Raw genomic sequence first — 22705 nt, forward strand, 5'->3', positions numbered from 1 at the left:
GACATAAGCCCCATGTCTTGAGGGGATGAGTGTCAAAGCATGCTGGCCATTTTTAAAAATCCACCAAAACATGGGAAAGCACTGAAGGATCTTTCTACTTATACAGGTTTGGCAACTCAGCCCCAAGAGGGCAAGAGCTTCACCAACTTGGGCCTCTTAATTACCAAACATGTAATTTAATCGAGGGCCAACTATGTACCAGACAGGTATGGACCCAGCTGCCAGGGATGTTCACCAAGCCCCTCCATGGGGTGGCAGGCCCACACAGACCCACCACAAAGCCTTGTGGTCTCACCGTTGCACAGGCATTTCCCCCCTCTGGCAACTGGTCACACATGGACGTGCACAGAGGGCCCAAGACTCAAGGTGCAGGGCAGAGTGAAAAATGCTGGACTTTGGCATCACAATGACTTCAGTTCAAACTCAACTGTACCACATTCTGTGTTTGTTACATTTCCATCCTTAATCCTCATTTATTCAGTAAACCTCATTGACTCCTGTCCTGCGCCAAGCCGGGTGCTGGCCATCACAGCAGTAAACGAATAGAAACCAGACCTTGTCCTCCGTGAAGGATTCCCCCCGCCCCCCCCAGGCTGTCTCTACCAGCAAGGCCTGTGGGTGGCACTGTAAGCTTCCAGGGAGCAGGGTCAAGGAATTATTCAACTTCTCTCACATCTCTGCGCCCAAAGCCAACTGGAGAGGAATTGGTCACGCAATTTAGCAACTTAACCAGGTTAAACTCAGCAGAACGGAAATCAGCTGAGTGTGAAGTTGGAAGGCGAGCGGCTTACATTTAGAAACCCAAGAAGTATTGCGATGCAGACTAGAAGCAACTGGGAATATCACTAGACAGACTCATTAAGCAAGAAGGTTTCTGTGAAAATGACAAAATCATAGCACCCAGGGCACCCCAGCATGAGATTAAAAGCTGAAAGCAAGTTCAAGCTTCCTATTATTAAGCTGCATTATGACAGTTTAGGAAGAAAGATTTTAGAGCCATCAGAGTTTCTGGTGGCTCTGTTATGGGAATCTGACTGTATCTTTGAAATTCAGAGCAGTTTGACAGAGTTGAAATGATCAGAATATCCCTCCCTTGTGAGGACCCTGAGGAGCAGAGAGGCAGATGCTGAGAGTAGCCCAGGGATAAGGATTAGAGGGGCTATGGGGTGGGGGGCATGTATTGACAGGAACACACCCACCAACAGTCTGTCCAGGAGCTGAAGGGCAAGGTGTTGATTTAGGGAAGGGAGTGAGGTGCCCAAGGTAAGCACTCAATAAATGTTAGTTCCTGTTATTACCACCTGCTGACCAAACTTTGCAGGTTGGGTTGCTGGGTGGTGAATATTAATGACCCTGGGCCAACTGGATTCTGAGCTTGCTTTCTCCTAGTGTTTGATCCCAGAGCCACCAGGAAACCAGCCAAAGTCAGTGAACGGGATATTGATTGGAAATCAGCAAAAGCCATGTTGGGCAAACAAGCCAGCTTCCTTCTACAACACCTCTTTGATCCTTGGCAACTGAGGGTGTGCACACACGTCTGGAACGAGCTCCCTGCAGGGCGGCCGCAGGACTGACCGACCCGGCCATTGTAGGCACCGTGCCTTGTGCTGGCAGCTCCAGGGAAGGAGCTCAGCCCAGGCAGGTGCTGGCACAGCAGACCAAACCCACAGCCTGGGCCTCTGACCCTGGGAACCACAGAAGGCTGGCAAGCCCTGGCAAGTGTTAGCAGAGCGCTTTGGCAGGTGAGGTTACAAAATAGATCCTAGGCACTCAACTCTCAGTAAGTGGTGGTTTGGGGTTTCAGCATAGGTTCTGCGAGACAGAAATCCAGTGGTCTTCCCTCCCCCACTCTTCCCGTTCCTGAATGTCGGCAGCCTCAGAAGGACCAGGCCAGGGGACATTCACAGATTTTCCCATTGGTGTTCAGCCTTAGAAGTCTCATCACCTTCAGGCCTGGTGCCAGTGTTGGCTCCTCCTTACTCGCACATTTGTGGGGATCTTCACCAGCCAGACATTCTGATCAGTAGGTCTGGGATAGGCCCATGAATCTGCATCTCTAACAAGCTCCTAGGTGATGCTGATCTTATCTTGCCTATGGACCACAATTTCAGTAGCACTGTTCTTATGCTAGGGTATGACCTTGTATCTCTCTTAATAGCCTACCATCTCCTTTAATGGCTGTTACCCTCAAGGTAAAATTGAAGCACTTAAGTATTCCCAAAAAGCCTTCCATGACCAACCTCAAAGCAGGACCGTCACGTTCTGTTGCATAGTTCGTGTACTGCACAAAGACACACCACCAAGAGGGTGAAATCCACTAAGCACCGAAAAGCACTGGGCTGTATTTGCCCGTAGGACTATGATTAGGCATTAAGAAAGGTATATCTTTTTCTTGTCACTGAGGCACCCTCAGCTCACTGATGTATTGGGGGGGGGGGAGGCTGGGATGGAGAGGGCCTACATCTGCCTGGAGAGGTGCCTTTTCCTAGTTTGCACAGAAGCACTGCACAGGCCGGCAGCCATCCTCCCAAGAGCATCTCTGCAGCTTCCACTTCCTCCACTGTCCTCTGTCTCCCAGCTTCTCTCACTCCTTTACCTGGTTAACACCTTCACACTCTGTGGGGAAGACTTTGTGGCCCTGGAAACCTTCTCTGTCACAAGAAGCACCGTCCCTTCCTTCAGAGCAGTAATCCTCCTGTGCCTTTGCCACTACTTCCTGTAGGTGTGCCTATCTCCCTGACCGGACTGTAAGCTTCCGAAGGCTCCCCACGGCTCAGCATGGGCCCCAGGCAAGAGCTCAGTGAATATCTGTTGTAGATTCTATTCTGCAGCCACGAAGACCTCACTGGTGCCAAAACCCAGCCTGCCACTTTTTGTTGTTGTTCCTTAAACATTTTATTTTGAAATAATTCTAAATTTACAGAGAAGTTGCAAAAATAGTGCAGAAAAAAAATAGTGCACAACTTCCCTGAATGTTCATGTTTACGTAGTCATGGTACAGTTATCCACTCTGAGAATTCACATCAGTGCTTTACTGCTGACTAGCGTGCAGACTTTTTTCTCAGATTTCCCGAGTTTTTCCACAGGTGTCCTTTTTTCCCTTCTAGGTTCCCATATAGCATTTAGATGTCACGTCTCCTCCTCCTCCACTCTGTGATAGCATCTCAGTCTTTTCTTGTCTTGATGACCTTGACAGTTTTTAAGAATCCTGACCAGTATTGACTCTGGGTGTGTCTGGTCTTTTTTGTTGTGGTTGTTTTATTGATGGGCTGAGATTCTGGGGCAAAAGCCCATAGTGGGTGTGCACCCTTCTCATCACATCATACGAGGGGGCTCTTGAGCTCAAAATGACTTTTCATTGGTATTGTTGACCTTGATCACTTGGTTAAGGTGGTGTCAGCTGGGTCTCTCCTCTTTAAGCTAGTTTTTTTTCCCCTTTTATCCTAGGTCTATTTAAAGTGAGTCGCTAGGGGGAGGGCACCTGGGTGGCTGCGTCAGTTAAGCATCTGACTCTTGACTTCAACTCAGGTTATGATCTCACAGTTCATGGGTTCGAGCCCCACATTGGGCTCTGCAGTAACAGTGAGGAGCCTGCTTGGGGTTCTCTCCCTCCCTCTCTGTCCCTCTCCACTCTCAAAAATAGATAAATATTTAAAAATAAGTAAAGTAAGTCACTAGGTCCATCCTCAACCAGAGAGGAATTAGGCTCCCTTTCCTAGGGGGGAGAGGTGCCAAAGAATTTTTTCTGCTGCTGAAGCCACAACAGCAGCTAGTAACTCTGGGGGAGATGAAGCTGTGCAAACATTTTATTCCTCCTCAGCGTGGTCCACCAGCTCCAGCATTCACCCACAACCCTGCCTGCAGCCGTTACCACTGTAGTGCTCCCGTGGTCGGTTTCCTTCCTTCAAGCATGCCATGTGAGGGCACGTTTCCTTGGCACAGGCCACAGTGTGTAATTCTTCTGCTTAATCCCCTTTATGGTGAAGGGTCCATTTCTACCACTCTCATCCCTGGCTGCCCAATCAAATCTCCTGGAGAAATTGAAAACGGTACCAATGTCAAGGCCTTTGTACCCAGAGAGTTCGATTCGCTTAGTTCAGGGTAGGGTGCAGGCATTGATATACTGTTTAAAAGGTCTCCAGGGCATTCTGTGCTTTGGAGTCTGGGCTGAGGAACATGGGCCCAACCCAACACTGTGGCAGCTTCTCTGGATGACTGTCCTCACTCTCTATGGCAGAACTGGTCACTCCCAGATCTGTGCTCCTCCAGGACTCAGTTTCCTGCAATATCCATTAATGCCTCCACTTGTCCCCAAAGTCAGGAACTGGGTCTTCTTCACCGATGTTTTTTCCAGAGCCCATAGCACAGAGTAGGTTCTCGGTGAGCATTTGTTGATAGAGAAAATGACCCCGTTTCAACAGAGGCAAAAGCAGTAGCTGTCTGTGCACAAAAGTGGCAAACCCATGCGTTCTTTTGCTGGCTCAACAGTGTTAGAAACACCGGGAGCAGCAGTATTTGTGTCATTCGCTATCATTTCTCTGCTGTTGTTACAGTCCTCCGCTCTCAAGGAAAAACAAGGGCCCCATGGCCAAGAAGTCACTGGCATGTGCATTTCAGCCATCTGTGCATTCACGCTGTTGCAGAAGGAACATGTTTGCATTTTATTTTTTAATTTTCAGGAAACCAAGAGACAGCATTAGCACTTCTAACAAGAAGAGATTACCTTGAATAGATCTCTTTTTGTATGTTTACCTTGGAGGTCACCAAGATGGCTAAGACCATGCCTGTAACACTTTTATAGTGGGTCCAAAAAAGGACAAAATATTTTAACCATTGTTTTTTTTTTTTTTAGTTTAAAGAAAAATAAAGTTAATGTAACTGTTTTTAAAATGAACTGACCGTGTTGGTAGCCTTGTTAAGACTTGACTAGGTTGAGACCTCCAGGGTATGGGCTGGAAGCCATTGGGGGAAAGTCGGGAGTAGATGGGATGCATAACTTCAGGGTGCTGACATCCCCCTCCCCCAAGGGGCTTAAGATGAAGACAGCATGGGCATAGCACGAAGGTGCTAAGCTATAGAGGATGCTTCTGGAGCATCAAGCTGTAGGAGGGCTGGTCTTGATGCAATTTATACTACCCCCCACTGCCAGCTGATGCTGTTAGGGGTTTCCTCCACTTGGGGTCATCTGTTGTTGAGTGAGCTCTTTGAACAGCCCTCTGGTCCTCCCAGGGCATCTCGAGGTATTCTAGTAGACTTATCCAAGTTCTTGCCGCATCATGGCACCCACATTCACACACGAGCTGAGAGATAAGACCAAGGTGAAGTAGAGGCAGCAGAGAATGCTTCATGGTTCCCATCTGTCCTTCCAGCATACCACCTGATGGCACACATCACTTCCCTCATGCCAGCTTTGACTTTACACCTCTCTTGGCCTCGGTTTCCACAGCTAAGAAATGGGAATGACCATAAAGAGCCCACATCTTCTTTTTGAGGATTAAATGAGCCGGTGTTTGTGTGAGGCCCCCTCACAGTGCCTGGCACAGAGTGAGTGCCCCCAAGTTGTGTTTTTGTCACGATTGCATCTTCTGATGCAATCCTCCCTCCCTCCTCGTTTCTGCATTCTGGCCACTTCCTTCATCCCTACTTTATCTCCTATCTTCCCTCAACCCTCATGTAGTATCTCATTCTCAGGACGAGAATCTTGTCAGCTCTGCCATCTGAACTCACCCCGTGCTCAGCCAGTGCCCGGAGCTTGGCACAGCCCCGTCTCAGTGTGAGTAAGAAACAGGCCCTTCCTGATGGGGCTCTTTGAGGAAAATCTTTGCTTCTGTTCCTCCTGCCTCTCTTGCCCCATCCTCTGTAGCCCAGGGTAGAAGGGCTGCTTGTTCCTCTGGTGTGCTGCAGCCAGAGCCTTGATGCAAAGGCAAGAGAAGTCATTCGTGGACCCCCTGGAGCCTTACTTCTGAGCAGAGGGGCTGCTTTCCGGGAGTAAAGAAGCAGGGGTCGCTCTGCAATATAAAACAGAAACTGAAGTTAAGATTATGATTTAACCCTTGAAGAACCCCTAGCCTCAGGGAAGTTAAGCAAATTGCTCAAGCCACCCAGCTAGTTTGATCATTCATTCATGCGTGCAAGGGGAGGAAGTGTGGAACAAAATCTGCCTCAGATCCTTGCCATTTTGGAGCTTAGAGTCTACTACAGGGTTCAGCAGACTCTTTCTATAAAGCACCAGAGAGTGAATATTTTAGAGAGCGTGAGCCATAGGCCCTCTGCCACAACGACTCAAGTCCCACCCTGATAGTGGATAAGCAGCTGGAGGTGATACATAAACGACTGGTGTGGCTGTGCTCCGATCCACTTTTACTTACCGAAACTGATGATGAGACCCATTTGGCTTTCTGGCTTTACTTTTTCAACTCTTGGGCTAGTGAAACATTGAAACAATTGCATGGTTAAGTGTAAAATTAGTTGTTCAAAGGAGAGAGATGTTATTTGGGGGAACATAAAGTAGGTGGACTGGAGAGTCAGAGGAGGCACTCATGAAAAGTGACATTTGTGGGGGGAGGGTGCCTTTTATTTATTTATTTTCTAATTTCAGTAGAGTTAATGTGCAGTATTATATGTTATGGTATTATAGGTTCAGCTGTACAATGTCGTTATTCAGCAATTCTTTTTTTTTTAATGTTTATTTATTTCAGAGAGGGAGAGAGACAGAGTACAAGCAGGAGTGGGGCAGAGAGCGAGGGAGACAGAATCCAAAGCAGACTCTAGGCTCTGAGCTGTCAGCATAGAGCGCAATGTGGGGCTTGAACTCATGGACCATGAATCATGCATGACCTGAGCCGAAGTTATATACTTAACCAACTGAGCCACCCAGATGCCCCAGTTATTCAGCAGTTCTATACATTACTCAGTGCTTATCATGATAAATATACTCATAATCCCCTTCACCTGTTTCACCCATTCCCCCACCCTCACCCCTCTGGTAACCATGTTTGTTAAAACATCATTTTAAGTGTGATGTAAGGATAAGGAGTCATTAATTGGGTGAAAGGGAGGCATGGGAAGAGAAAAAGTGTTCTGAGCTGACAGAATAGCTGGTGCAAGGGTCCTGTGGCCAAAGAGACTGCAGCTCTTTTGAGATATTGAAATAGAGTCTTGGAATGCAGGAGGGAGGGGAGGCCAGCTCATGCAGAGAGCTGATGAAAACCACAGCATAAGGACTTGCTCTTAATCCCAAGAGGAATGGGGGACCACTGCTTTTCTGATACTAAGGGGTAATGTGACTGGATTCTCCTTACAAAGCCCTTGTTCTGGCTTCTGGCCAGGAATCTCACTGACAGCAATCAAAAGAGACTCAGGTTGACAGACAGCTCAGCACCCTTTCCCCCACAAACTTTTTATTTTATGTTTGCCGTTCTAACAAATCTTGCGCTTCCTCCGCTTCCAAAGATTCACATTACGTTATACATTTTACGGCCACAAGCTCCATCCCATTCCATTTTTCTCACCTTCTGGCTTTCCTTACCCAGTCCATCCCCCCACTAACTTCGTAAAACTTGCAAGTTAAATTTTTCAGAGACTGTTTCTGACAAAGCAGTGGGAATTAGATTTGGTGAAGCCCTTCATAAAAAATTGAAGGCACGCTATATTAACATACATTGATTTATTCATAGTGTTTCATTACAAGTAAGTGAGGATCCTGTAATACCAGGAAAGGTTAGGAGAGCAGGGGAGCGCGGTATATTATATTGACAGCTCGGTGGAAATTGAGTCGCTTTTGGATTGAATTTGGAGTGCAGAAAAGGAATTGGCTAGTAAATAAGGCATGAGTTTTACCTCCCAGTGTCTGTATATCAGTGTGGTTGCCACCAGCCCAGGCAGGGGGACGGGGACAGAATTTCAAAAGGATGCATGAGCACTGGTAACCTGAGCTTGGCTGCCACCCGTCAGAGCTCTCTAGGTGTCTCTGTTCTTGTGTCACCAGGAAACCTGAATCCAGCTGCACACTGGGGACTCAGCTCCCCCATTTGCTTGGCTCACCACTGCCGGTCACACTGGGTTTTCCTCAGTTCTCCCAAGACTGTTCCTACCCCGGGCCTTTGCCCCAGTGGTTCCGTCTGCCGAGACCCTAGAATGTTTCACTGCTGCTCTGACTCTGTGTTATCCTCTGCCATCAGCTCACTTCTCCCCTGAGATACCTCCCTGAGCACACTGTCTTAGTTTGGTGACCCTGAGACACCGAGAGGTGGGAGTGGGGAAGGGAAAGGAAGGGACGGTAGCCAGTGATGGATGTGTTTCCCAGCCAGCTATGTTGGAGGCAGTCAGAGCGGAATCCCTCCAGGAAGTCCCCTGGGATGCTGCAGGAGTGTCACATGGGAGGAGCCCAGGGACCGTGTGCATCAACTACCATCATTCTAGCCACTGGGGGCGCCAATTACCCAGCGCAGGCGAGTGCACCCGCCCCCCCCCCCCCCCCAGGACAGCCCTCAAGCACAGAGAGGCAGATGGTTGCCTTGTTTCTCTCTGAGAAGCGGAGCAGGTGGGGGTGACCAGAGGGAAAGCTGGGGACAGGTTCACTGAGGACCTACAGGACAGGTATTCCTGCCCAGGCTTTGCTTGCAAGGTGCCCAAATCCTTCAGCTCAGTGTGGTTTTCCTCTGGGCCTTGCTCTGCTCCAAGGAGTCCGGTCTGTCTCCTCCTCGGCATGTGGTGTCAATTGCTACTGCTTGACAGAGAGAGAAGTTACCTCTTTCTCTAAAACGCGTGGCGCCCTTGTCAGAAAAAATAAGCAAACGGCTTGTTTTTGATGTAAAGTTGGTGTGTTCCTGTTTCTGTCTGGGTTTGGCCTTCCTGGCACATAGAAGACATTCTTGACCGAAGACAAAGTGATAGAAGGTGTGTGTGTAGTTGACCTACATTGCTCAGAAAGGAAGACACCTGGGCACGGGCTCAAGCTTGTGCTCACATCGGCTGTGTATGCACCAGTTGTACAGTGCAGGCCCCAGGGTGCAGGTGTATGCAGGACACGTTTGTGAAGGAACAAGTGAATAAATGAATGAACGCATCCTTTAGTTAATGCGATGTTGTCTCCGGGCCGGGCAGCAACTTCTAGAGTGAGGAGCACAGCTTTTAGATCCAACAGACCTGGGTTTTGTCGTGTGTCAAGGGTAGAACCCTGAACAACCATGAGAATGCATGGCCTAGAGCTACACATGACAGCCCGCACGCCTCTCACAACCACAATGTGTAGCGAAAGAAGGCGGACATGGAATACGCCCTGTATGCTTCCACGGATAGAAAGTACAAGACCAGGCAACACTAGTCTGTGCTGCGTGTAAGTCAGGATAGAGGTTATCCTTGCTGAAGGGTGGTGGGGAGGGATTGGAAGGGGGCACGCAGGCTACATCTTGGTTCTGATAATGTTCTTTCAGCCGGGTGCTGGTGATACGCGTGTGTCCGGTTAATAAAAATTCATTGAAGTGTTTAGTTTCTGTATGTATGTTATACTCTAATTAAAGACATTTTTTTAATGTTTATTTTTCTTTTTGAGAGACAGTGTGCAAGCAGGGGAGGGGCAGAGGGAGAGGGAGACAGAATCCAAGTCAGGCTCCAGGCTCTGAGCTGTCAGCACAGAGCCCAATGCAGGGCTCGAACTCACAAACCGTGAGATCATGACCTGAGTCAAAGTCCGAGGCTTAACCGACTGAGCCACTCAGGGACCCCTAATAAGACATGTTTAATAGGACAAACTAGATGAAACAAATAAACATACAATCCTGTGTTTGTCACTTTAACAACTGTGTGACCTGCAAATGTGGCACTCAAAAGTGTGGTCTATGGGGGCTGGTGCTGGGATGCCAACGGTTTTTGTTACTCTCACAGCAGGGTAAGTGCAGAAATAGAGAGTGAGCACTTAGAAGCTCTCATGGTCCCTTGACATTGCCACAGCCCCCTGTGTGGGAGGAGTGGGCGTGTCTGGTTACACAGAGTGCAGACCGGTGTGGCTATTACCAGACTCACATGATGAGTCCCACGAGATGGGGTCTGCAGATTATTATGGGTCAGCAATGGATTGGGAAACACAAAACTGGGCCTTCCCCACAGAAAGTTTGGAAAGTGCTGACTTAATGCAGGTTACTTTCAGTTGAGTCTCCATTTCTCCAACATTTAAATGAGATAAATATCCTGATGCCCCGAGGTTTAGGGAAGAGGAACAAGATACCGCGTGAGAAAGCAGCAGAGAGCACCATGGGGAGGAAGGGGCGAGGAAGCTGCATTCTTAAGTGGCCTTCCAAGCCATTCTTGTCAGACGTCACACGTAAACACTGCTCTACAGCTGTGCTGTCCAACGTGGCAGCCGCTGGCCACATGGGGCTACAGAGCTTTTGAAACTTGGCTAGTCCAAATGGAGATGTGCCATAAGGACAGACTACGTACTAGATTTCTAAGACTTAATATGCATAATAGAATCTAAAATATCACATTAAATGTTTATGTTGATTACAGGTTGAAATGCTAATATTCTGCATATATCGGGTTCAACAAAATGTGAAAATTAATTTTACTTTCTTTTTTTATTTTCTTTTCATGTGCCCACTAGATGATTGAAAAGCGTAGGTGTTAGGTGTGGCTCACATTCTATTTCTGTTGGGCAGCAGCACTCTGGCGCATGTCCACAGTGCTCTTGCGAGGCTGGGACCATCTGTAAGGTGGACAATCCCAGCAGAACTTGCTGTTCAAACTTACATGCCTCCTTCTCCTTTGCTCTCCTGACATTCCCCTGGATGAGCTCCATCTAGCTTCCCACGCGAGGTATTTATTTGTTTGTTTGCTGGCTTGTTGTACAGATCAACTACAAGGCTGTTGGCTCGCTGGACCCGAGTGCCGACCTCTCCAGCCAGCGGGGGAAAGTGTTCAAGCTCCGGAATGAAACCCACCACCTCTTTGTGGGTCTGTACCCGGGGACCACCTACTCCTTCACCATCAAGGCCAGCACAGCAAAAGGCTTTGGGCCTCCTGTCACCACTAGGATTGCCACCAAAATTTCAGGTATGTGTCTTAGAAAGGGGAAAGGAAGAAGGGTGGTCTGTTTTTCCCCCATTCATAATTTTCCTGGGAGTGAAAAAGGGCAGAGCCAGCTGTCACCTCATGGTATTGGAGCAAGTAAGAGGATGCATCCCCTGGCGTGTATCACTGTAGTTCGTGAAGAAACCAAATCCACAAACCTCCTAAAGTGTAAAAAACATACTAATTAGACTAGACCAGAGGGAACACTAAGTGATTCACCAAATAATTTATCATACAATTGCATTAAATAGGACGTCTTCTTCCCATACAAATTCGTTTGTAAAAATATGATTTCTTTTCAAGAATATTCCTTTTGGCAGTACAGGGCACAGCCATAGGTTCTCATGAAATGATGGATGGATGGATGGATGGATGGATGGATGGATGGATGGATGGATGGATGAATGTTACAATGCCATGGATGTCTGAGATTTCACCCGCCTGGTCACCAGTAGGGTCCCCTCCACCGCCAGACACATTCAACACGGAATTATCTCAGATCCCGTTTTACAATTTACAAGTTTTGCAAATACCTCTGGCATGCATGCATATGTATTTTGCATAGACACCCACAGTGGTTTTTGCAACTTAATGTTTTCACTTATCTTTATACCATAAGCATCTAACATGTTGGTACATTGCTTTCATGATAATGTTCTGTCAAGCGGATGGACGTAATTTAATTAAACATTCCCCTGTGGTTGCATGTTTTTAGAAAATAACTCTTCAGTAAACATGTTACAGAATGCAGTTTAATTCCTTGGTTTGGATTATAACTTTAGGATTAAATTCCAGAAATTGAAATACTGAATTAAAAGGGCTATGGGTTTTAATAGCTCATCATACAGATGGCTAGATTAGCTTCCCAAGGGATTAGATTACGTTGTCTTCCCATCAGTCGGGGATAAGAGAAGGGAGGGTCTCGTGAAAAAGAGAGAGAGAAAAGATAAGAGGAACTAGTTCATCACTGCTATAATTTGCATTTCAGATGTGTTTAAGGAGGTCGACTCTGCTTTTACATCTTTGTTAAGTACTTACCCTTCCTGCATTCATCTGTTTATGGTGTGGAACTCTTTGATTGCTGAGGGCCAGTGGCCACATCACTGCCATCCTTCCCCTCTATCTTCTGCACCTTGAAGGGACCCACAGGCAGGTTGGAAGGAGAACTGTGCTGAAAACCTGGGATGCCATGTGACTCTCGCCCAGCCCTTTCCCAGTGTCCTCCTTCTGGCCATCCTGGGTGTCTTTAGGAATGGCAGCAGGGGAGGTAGTTAGCAGGAGTTCTGTGCTGAGTGCCCTCCTCTCTCTGTCCAGCTCCATCGATGCCGGAATATGACACAGACACCCCGCTGAATGAAACGGACACGACCATCACGGTGATGCTGAAGCCTGCTCAGTCACGGGGAGCCCCTGTCAGGTGAGGAGGGTTCTTCTCCTGGACTTCGTGCTTTTTCTTTTCTGCACCGTGCAGTGCCCATGAACAGGACTGGCTAGAAGTGAGGCTTCTGGAAAATGAGAATCAGCAGCCCCAAACTCAGTTCAGGGGGTGCCACTGGGCCAAGAGTCTCTCCCCCAGCAGTGAGGAATTAGGATGGGTTCAGAGGGAACATGCTGATGGGGACATGAGGAGGGCTGAGAGAGAACTTCCTGGAACACACCTATGGTCAGTTTATTTAGTGGGGTTGGAGGCCTGGAAACAGAATCTCCTGGAAGGATATCCTTTCCATATATGACTGCCATAACAGACACATGGACCGACTTGCTGAATTCTACAAACAAACTAATCATGTAAACGGGACAAGACCTCCGGGCTGGTCCAATTAGGGCCTTGGGGTACTAGAGTCCCTCAGGAGGACTTGCAAGGTCATACTGCTGACTTTCACAAGAGGTTGTTGGAGTTGAGGAGCATACTTCTGGCCAAGGCAGTGCAAGTAGTTCAGTAGCTAAGCTGAGCCAGTGCAAGTCCCCAGGCTCACGGTTGCCAGGAAGGTGGGCATCTCTTGGAAACAACTGCACTCTGCACAAGGGCAGTGGCTTTCAAATTGGCTCAGTTCGGTTAAACAAGCATGCACTGAGTATCTTATCTACCAGGAATGGTGGGGCACAAGGGATCCAAATGATTCATTTATTCGTCCATTCCTTCAACAAACACCTGTTGAGCAAGTTGCTCAGGGCCAGGCACTGTTTAACCGCTTGGGAGATAGTAGCAAACTAGCTGTGAATAAGTCATTTCCTAAGGAAAGTTAAACTTCAGTTGGGAAACAAGAAACATGAAAACATAATTGCAATACAGTGTATGCTTATAGAGAAGAAATTCCCAGCTGACATTCTCAGGTTACACCGAGCTGTCTCTTAAATGTGATATAAGATGTTGCCAAGGCAGTAAGAGGGTCGAGCATTAGGAAGGCATGAAGGAGAGGAAGCAGCCTGATGCATGGGTAGTAGTTAATCCAAGGCTCTGGAATTTACTTTAGCATAAAGGTCAAGGCAGGAGTGGTCGGGTGAGAATGGGGGCCATGTTTGAGAATCTCCAGTTTGTTTGAGGGGTCACAGGAAGCCACTGGATAGCCACGTGCAATATCACTCTTGTGACACCAGAGACTGGGAGACCAGCCAGGATGGAGGCAACTGAGATGGTCTAGTTATCTGTTTTCCAAACCGGATCCAGCTCTACCCAGAAATTGTAGGTGGCAGAGCAAATGAAATCAACTGCAGCAATTTGGAAGTTCTCATCTCTTCTAAAGATTTTGGACTGTGTTCTACCCTAAGTCAGGTGAATCCTTCAGGCCTTGCAGTGGGTGTGCGTGGTGTTTGTGGAGCACCTGGCTATAGAACTCTCGCCTTATGTTCTCCACATAGGAGAACTATGTTCTCCACATATGTTCCAGGACTGTCCTACCTGTGATGAGCCAAAACAGGTGGTGGCTCTTATGTCATATGAATAATTACTTCAGTTACTACTTTTCTTCCTGTTACTCTCATGCAACATTTTCATTTGATTCTCTCTGTACATGGATTTCACTCTCTTACACATTCTCTAAGTGATGATCCTCATTTTCACATGAAGAAATTGAGGCTCAGAAGTGCCCAAGGGCACACAAAAAAGTAGGAAAGCTGAACTTGAGTGCAGGGCCTACAGGTGCCAAATCATGTGTTCCGTTCAGGTCACCAGTGCCTCGCTCCCTTTCCCAGCTCTTACCTCTCATACAGCAGCATCAGTCACCATTTCAAAATCTTAGAAAGCTTCTAAGATGATGAAAGTATGGTCCAGAAAAAAGCAACAGCTTGCCCCACTTTACACAGCAAGTTAGCTGCTGACCCAGGTGCATAGGTCAGATCTGACCAAAAGCTCACGACCTTTATATTGCAGACCCAGGTACTCCCTTTCATTACTTCAAGGCTACAAATCAGCAAGGGGACTTCATCACTTGGAATCCCACTGTGGCTTCCCAGCAGGTACAGATTCCATGTAGCTCACTGTAGTGTGCTGGCTGCTGGGTGGGGCGATGGAGAGGACCTGACTTTGGTGGCAGCGGACCAGCAGTGGATTGAAATCCCGCTCTGACACTACTGTGTGACTTTGGGCGAGTTACTTAATCCCCCCGACTCTCAGTTTTCCTTATCTGGAAAGCGTGGATGGTAGCTATTTTGCAGAGGCTTAGCACAAAATACGGAAGTACCCAAAGCAGAGCAGACCTTCGAGAGTTATTTGTTAGCTTTGCTTCTTCTCTGTGGCACTTAGGAGGTTCTTTCAAAACAGTCTTTGAAAATCTACCCTCTCTGTAGGGTCACAGTGTTCTCCACTTCCTTCCTGTTCAAATTTCCAAAGCCTTTTGAGACCCTAATTCCATGATGGGGAAGGAAGGACTGTTGCTTTTTACTTAGGAGCCCCTAACTACCTTCCAGCACAAAATCTCAGAAAAACTTCTTTTTAAAGAAAAAAATTTTACTAAGAAAGAAGCAATCTTGGTTTTGCCCAGTGGCAGGATAAAGTTAATTCTTCTACAGAGGATTCAGGGTCCCATCCTCAAGATGAATCAGATTATATGTCTGTGAACCCCTGAAAACTCATCGAAGCCAGCTGAACACAGATGGGAGTAATTATCACCATGTTTTATTGGGCAACTGGCTGCTGGGTGGGATTGCAAGTAAGCAACTGTTACATTCCAAGAGTTTAACCTTGACTAACCTATTAGAATTATTAATTCCCTGTTAGAAGTGAGGAAACTAAAGTTCATGCTCACATAGTCAGCAAGTGATAAAGATGAGATTTACATCCAGCCCTTCCCAAAAGGGTCCTCTGAGCAGCCCAAACTATTTTTTTCTGGGGAAGCTTTCCCAGTTCCCCCAAAGAGGTGCCCCTTACACTTTCCCTCTGAGCCTACATGCTCTTAGTTTGCACATCTTTGTAATAAGCTCATACATCCTAAGACTGTAGTAAATTAGGAGGTGGGAATGGAAATGCCCCAGTATCATGAGAAATGACAGTGAGTAGCAGCAGAAAAACAGGGCAGGTCTACAAAACAGACACAGAGATTCAGCAAACAGGGAGGCGTATGTGCTGTAGCCCCTCACAGCCATGGGTGTTCATTAGCTGTTCTGGTTCAACTAAAAATGTAGCATTAGGTTCTATGTCTTCAAGTTAAAAGAGGCTGCTGGTTTCCATTTAACAAGTAAGCCCTTGCTGCATGTCTGTTCCTGTACATAAATTATCTGTATCCTCACAACATTGTGATAATCGTCTCCCCCATTTTGCAGATATGGAAACTGAGATAAATAGAAACCAAGTAAGTTGACTCAGGCCACAAAACAAGCAAGGGGTACAGACAGAACTTAAACTCAGTTCAGCTGACCCTAAGCCAACACTCATTTCTCACAACCTCCCGAGGAGAAAGTTGTGCGTGACATATTTTGGTGACATTTCCATTGGGGAAAAAAAAATTAAATGTCACTGCTCAAAGGGGCAGTGCTTGGTGTCTGTAAATGTCTGACTGCTTTTCTTCCCAAGGCTCTGGATCATTGAGAGTGGGTATAGGCTCAGTTTCTGGGATTATTTTCAGACTGTTGCTTGGGCATTTGCCAAGAAGGGAAGGAGATTAACCAGTGCCAGTTAGTATGACTTCCGGGTCAACTGCAGTGACAGCAGTGGCAATATCCCAGTAGATTTCAGTTACCTTAGCCCTTGTTCACCTTGAACTCTAGGCACTAGGATGCCCATCTGGGAGGCAGTGGACCATTAGATCATTCAACACATATTTATTGAGCCCTTGAGATGTCCCAGGAACTGAGCTAAGCAATGGGGATGTAGCAGGAAACAAGGTAGATGTACACCTGTCCTCTTGAGCCTTAACTTTCGGCAAGTGTGCATGTGAACAGGAAGGGGGGTGGGGCATCAAGCAGGTGAGCAGACACAATACTGAGCTGAAAGTGGCAAAACAAGATGCTTTGAAGCCTGTGGGGACAGTATATTGATGGAAGAACTGCACTGTCCAGAGAGATGGGCACACCCCTGGCAAGCGGGCCAGTGAAGAGTCCCGCAGGTGGGGGACATGGGGGCATAGAGAAGACAGTGAAGGCTCCTCTCTAACCACAGGGCACAATGAGCTCACTAGATAGATTGGGTCACGGATGCCTGGACTCCTACTTTATAGTTGAATGCTCCTTTAATTTCACTGTATCATGTGATCATCACTCAGTGAGCTGGGTGGGACATACCATCTCTGTATCACAGGAGGGAGCTGAAGTCTAAGATACTGAATGGTCCAAGGTCATGGAGCTCATTCTGCACAAAGTCTGTGTGTGGACCTTGCTTCCTGCTTCTGAGTTCATTGCTCCCTCAAGAAGTTCTGGGTTCTCCGTGTCTGGGATGCCAAGTGATGACTCAGTAACTTTTCGGTGGGGCTGTTGTGGAATGAGTTTCCAGTAACTAGAGAATCCGGGGTAGGCAAGATGGCTTCCCAGGGGACTTCCAACCCTGGACTATGCAGGCCCAGCCCGTAACTTGGGACCCCACATCTCTGGGTGGAGCAGCCCATTCTCCAGCAGCCTCACCCCTGGGCCTCAGCTGCAGGCCCCACCCAGGTAGCTCTCTTCCTCTGTCTGCCAGCAGCATTCTGGTCCTGGCTCCTGCTCGGCTGCTTGCTGCCCCTGGGGAGCCCCATGGGTCTAATCTACTCTGCCTGGTAGAACTGGGCACACAGGGAGGCGAGGGGGAGAAGGGCGGATTGTCGTGCGGGGCTCCTGCACCCCCATCCCTCCATCCAAACCACCTCGGAAGCTTGGCCTATTTTTCTCATACTCCACAATGGAGATTTATTGCTTTTGCATTGCTTTCCTCAGGCCTTCAAAGATTTATTGGTTTTTAAGTGACAGAATCCCAGAATTGCTTAAAAGATCAATCAAATAGTGACTAGAATCTAATATTCAGCTCCAACTCGAACCCGCCAAACCTTCTTCCCCCACGCCCCACCTGTCACGCTGATGTATCTGTGGTAACCTTCATAAGAAAGTAACTTGGCCGTGAATTTATCACCCAAAATGCAGTCCCTGAAGCAGAGCCCCAGATTCTGTAGCAGATCCTCCCCCAGAGCCCCAGTGGCTTCTTCAGGGACATTCCCCTGTGTTCCTTCCCCTCCCATCAGTCACAGGGACCTGTCCAGTGCAGTCTAGAATCACTTCAGGATTAGCTGCTGCTTCTGCCCCTCTGCCACGCTTCACCTGTCCTGCCCGGGTGGTCTTGCTGGTTTGCCTCCCATCAATTTTTCTTCCTTCAGTCCATCCTCCACTGAGCTGCTGGAGTGTCCCTTAAAATTCTTCTTATATAATTTATATGTATAATTCATTGTCAGGTTAGATAACATACAGTGTATATACAGTGTGCTCTTGGTCTTGGGGGGGTAGATTCTCATGATTCCCTTAAAATTCTTAAATGGGTCATTCATTGGCTTTCCACTATGTTGAGTTCAAGCTTCTTAACATGGAACGCCAGGTCCATCAGAATCTGGCTGCAACCTTCGTTTCTAGTTTTATTCCCTTTCACTCTGCCCCGTTACCAGTTTTTACTCAACAGGGCCCAGGGGGCTTCCTTCATCATTCTTTCTTTAATTGTGTTATGTACTTGCCAGTATGTTTCCTTTGGTTTTGTTTCTTGCCCTCCCCTCCCTAGACTGTGAGCTCCAGGAAACCCGAGGCTTGACACTGATGGATTCCCTTTCCCTGGGACAGTGTCCGGCATGTAGTAGGTGCTCAAAACACAAGTAAGTAAGTGACTCCACACGTCTGTTTTGCGCACCTGGTAGATGGCAGGTGCTGGGACTGGAGGTACCCTTCACAGGCCTTGCCTTCAGCTTCTAAATCTGGAAGAGTGCTACTGCCCCATTGACTTTCTGCCCTGATGGAAATGTCCAGTCTCTGTGCTGTCCAGTCATTGCCACCAACCACATGTGGCTATCATTGAGCACTTGAAATATGACCACTGTAACTGAGGAACTGAATTTGTTTATTTCTTAAATTAATTTAAATTTAAAGAATTTCAGGGTCATTCATAGCTCGCGGCTACCATTTGGGACAATGCAGTTCTGTCGGGAAGATAATCAGAAAAACTGAAAAAAAATGCTTGGTCAGAGGTTTCTATGAGGGTTCAGGGCAGAGGCACCCATCATTAGCCTGATGGGCTCAGGTGCAGAGAGGGCTTCCTGGAGACAGTGTTGCCTGACCTGAGACCTGCCAGCTTGCCGGGAGTTTGCTTAGTGAAGGAGGGGGGAGCAGCATACACAGGAGCCAAGGCAGAGAAGGTGCACGGTGTGTTCAGAGGCGGCAGGGACCTCAGCACACTTGGGCAGAGGGGAGCAGGGAGGCAAAGGAACAGGCTGGGGTGTGGTAAAGAATCATCATTTTGGGTTTGGACTTTGTCCTGAGAGGTATGGGGAACATTTGGCAGCTCTTGGCTCTCCCGTAAGCATTCCAGCCCTTGTCTATGCCATTCTCTGTGCCGAGCATGGCATTCTCTACCTGTCCAATGTGCAGTTCAAATCTGCTACACCTGGGGCCATTCCCCACCGTGCAGCAGGATACATTGGCTCCCCTGGGGGCCCCCACTCTGCCCTGGCCAGTCCCCGGTCAGGGACTTGTCGTTTCAATCTCTATCAGCCCGTGACATCTTAGTGTCCTCCTGCCGTAGCTAACTTCCCAGTGGGATACGCCAGAAAAGCAAAGCCTTCTGCAATCATACCCAGCCTCATGCAGTTGACTCATGAGTAGCCTTGAGCCAGTTACTTAACTCCTCTGATCTCAGAGCTGCTTGTTAGAAAAATGGGAAATACCCATGTCACAGATTGTTGTGAAGATCAAAGGAGGTAAAGTGTGTCAAATGCACCTGGTAGTTGTTCAACTTTCTCCTTGGGTTGGCCAAGCCGTTGAGACCGAGAGTGGCTTCCTCCCCTAGTAGCCATGGGAGAGGTGATTCTCTGAGCCCTGCTGTAAGCTGATGACTGTTCATCCTTTGCTGCTCTGACACCATGGAAGATCTGCATGCAGGGTGCTGGCAAGGGTGTGGCTCATAAGGAAACATGCAGTTATCTCCAAGAGTGTCACAAAATCCTCAAAACAATATGCCTTAAAAACAGATCCTCAAATTTCAGCACATTTTCAGAAATACTAAATGAAACAGGGTTAGGGTACCTCAACTGCTTAAAGGCCAGCAAATCAAGGGCTGAGAGCAGTGCCCTCGGCTTGGAGGAGATGCCCATATGTGTTGTGAAATCAAAGTAAATCAGATCCAAAGCATCACCAGGAATGATCATGGGGACCCACGTGAGCTTCCTGAAGTGAGATCTTATAAATATGGGGAACCAGAGTAGGTACCTGAAATCAAAACCGAGCAGGAAAGGTGGGAGCAGATCCCAGGAGGTGAGCCAGGTTTATCTGTTCACAATTCATTAAGTAAGTCAGTAAATGCCTAACTGGAATCGGAGCAAACAACCACGTGCCAGACATTGTGCAGCACTGGAGATCCGGAAATGAGCACACAGTCCCACGTGAGGCTGATATCCTAATGGCAGAGACAGCGCTGTTCACGTGGTGCCACAGACACTCATTGACAACACAGACTGTTAGCCGTGGCCGCTGGTTCTGACTAGGTTGGTGCTACCTCCCCACCCCACCTCTGATGTCAGCTGTGGCTGAGCTGGCCTGTTCCCTGTGTACTAAGTTACAGGATCCCTCCTCTAACACCAGCACCCCCTCCTTTTCTTGTCTCTGCTTTTGTGCTTTCTCCAAAACCCCACAGACCTTGTTTGGTCTGAGCAGGCAGGTACAGCTCAGACACACGGGATTTGGGACACCTGGGTGGCTCAGTCTGTTAAGTGTCTGACTCTTGGTTTGGGCTCAGGTCATGATCTCACAGTTCGTGAGTTTGAGCCCCACATGGGCTCCACGCTGACAGCATGGAGCCTGCCTAGGATTCTGTCTCTCTCTTTATCTCTGCCCCTCCTCTGTTCTGTCTCTCAAAATAAACTTAAAAACAAACAAACAAACATGGAATTTAATGCCAACAGGAGACAGGAGTCCAGCAGTGCCCCGCCTCCTGTCCTTTGGAGGAGGTGTGTGTCACATGGTTCCCCACACACCTCCATTAGGATTGAGCCCTGCTTGCCCACAGTGGGAGCCATTTCAACAATGCAAACCTTACTGGTGTTTTTTTTTTTTTTTTCCCTAAAAGGGAATCAGACCAGGCAGGAGATGAAGTTAGAAAGACTAAAATGAGGCCAGGAGGACAGCAGTGGGCAGGAAATGTGAAGGAGAGTGACACCTGATGAGGCTTGATGGGAAAGGGCCAGAACATTGGTGTCCAGGTGAGAAAGGACATTCACCCAGGGTCTAATGGTGGTGGAGGTAGAGAGAGGGCCTTGAGCTGACTAGGCAGCAGCTTTGATGATGACTTCTCTCTAAGGAGCAGGCAGGTGGGTGGGGAGGAAAAGACATTGTCCAGGGTGACTCCCACATTTTGGCCTATTCGTGGATTGGAGGATGGAGCCCTTCTCTGAGCCAAGGAGCACTGAGGGCAGCAAGAGTCTGCAAGGACACATTATCCAGGAGAGACCATTGGTGGTGAACATGGCTTGGGCACCTAACTGGGGATTAGCAACCAGCTGTGCAAGGACAGGTTGTGTGGTCCAGGAGAGCTCCCTGGGGAGCTCTGAGGGATGTCCTTCAAAGTCAGGTAGGACTTGTGACCTGCTTTCATGGGATGCTTAAGGCCTAGTACCCAGGGGGTCAGCTCTGGTTTGGAAGGCCAACAGTATGACAGTCTGAGTACAGGGAGACAGAAGAACATGGTGAATGGTCTCTAACACAACTGCAAGTTCTTTTCACTCCTGATGAGGAACCCCAATCCTTTGCATTTGACAGGTGCAGATAGTTAAGACGGTGGCTTTGAAATACACAGTGACTAGCTGCAGTACAAATTGGAGAGGCAGTCAACTTTTAAGTTTTTTTTAATGTTTATTCATTTTTGAGAGACAGAGCATGAGTTAGGGAGGGGCAGAGAGCGAGGGACACCCAGAATCCAAAGCAGGCTCCAGGCCCCGAGCTGTCAGCACAGAGCCCAACGCAGGGCTCGAACCCACAAACCATGAGATCATGACCTGAGCCGAAGTCCAGTACTTAACCGACTGAGCCACCCAGGCACCCCAAAGATCCAGTCAACTCTTAAAGAAAGAAAAAACTTCATTGGAAAGAAAAGGAAAAATTGCCAAGTTTCTTCCAGGATTCCTTTAGTAACTGTGGAGCCCAGATGGGGAGTATGAGACACAATCACAGAAGGCTTTTGCTGGTCCCTTGGAGGTGCAGTGACCAAAATTGGCATCGTTACCATCTGATTCTAAGATAGGAGCGCAAAAGGTGTCCAGTTAAGAAGGAAAAATGAAAATTTTGAGGAGTTATTAGCAGGTAGCCTGAGGTGTTTCTGAGTCCATGTCCACTTTGGGAGGGATGAGAAATGACAGTTATACTGGATACTCTTTCTTGAAACATCATTTATTTCACTTAGCTCCCCACTCTCTGGGATACCTTTGCTGGGGCCTGAAGATGAGGAGTGCTATGTGTCCCACTTTGGTGGAGGGATGGGCAAGAGGCACTCCCACATAGACTGTGAGATTTAGCTCTGAAAGTAATACCATTTGTTGCCAAGTCTACACGCTGGCCGGGATTTCATCACACCAACTGGGGAAGAGGAGGAGCCAGATACAAAAAGAAACAACCAGAAATGAGGCAGAGTGGGATAAATACTACTGCAGAGCTGTTCCCAGTGGGGCTGCCCCTTACTCTAAATATGGCGACTAAGGGCATGTGTAACTGTGATTAGAGGGACATGTAACCACCAGTGAAACTTCCCAAAGAGACAGAATCAGTCCGTTGAGTATGGCACAGAGTGCAATCAGGAAGACCACCCAGGAGAACAAAAGGGAGGAAAGGTGGGCCCCAGATAATGTAGGTGAGTTTGCATTCACTTCAGCTCACCCTAATTGTATTGCAGGTTTCCCTTTATCGACCCCCCAAAAAACCCAGTGACCCAACTTACCAAGAATTGGTTCTGGTGTTGATGGATTCTGGATTTTATTCCTTAGGTTCAAACCAA

At 47.9% G+C, this 22705-nt stretch overlaps 1 protein-coding gene across 3 annotated transcripts in view; it reads left to right on the plus strand.

Moving 5' to 3' along the window:
- The window catches only part of PTPRT (protein tyrosine phosphatase receptor type T), a 796626-nt gene that overhangs the window by 488258 nt on the left and 285663 nt on the right, over positions 1-22705 (plus strand). For all 3 annotated transcript variants that reach the window (XM_042980385.1, XM_042980383.1, XM_042980384.1), the window contains exons 9-10: positions 10851-11052; positions 12385-12487. In XM_042980385.1, coding sequence (XP_042836319.1) covers positions 10851-11052; positions 12385-12487 — 305 coding nt within the window. The remainder of the gene's footprint in view (positions 1-10850; positions 11053-12384; positions 12488-22705) is intronic.

This window comes from Panthera tigris, chromosome A3 (assembly GCF_018350195.1).
Source record: "Panthera tigris isolate Pti1 chromosome A3, P.tigris_Pti1_mat1.1, whole genome shotgun sequence".
NCBI classification, from domain to species: domain Eukaryota; kingdom Metazoa; phylum Chordata; class Mammalia; order Carnivora; family Felidae; genus Panthera; species Panthera tigris.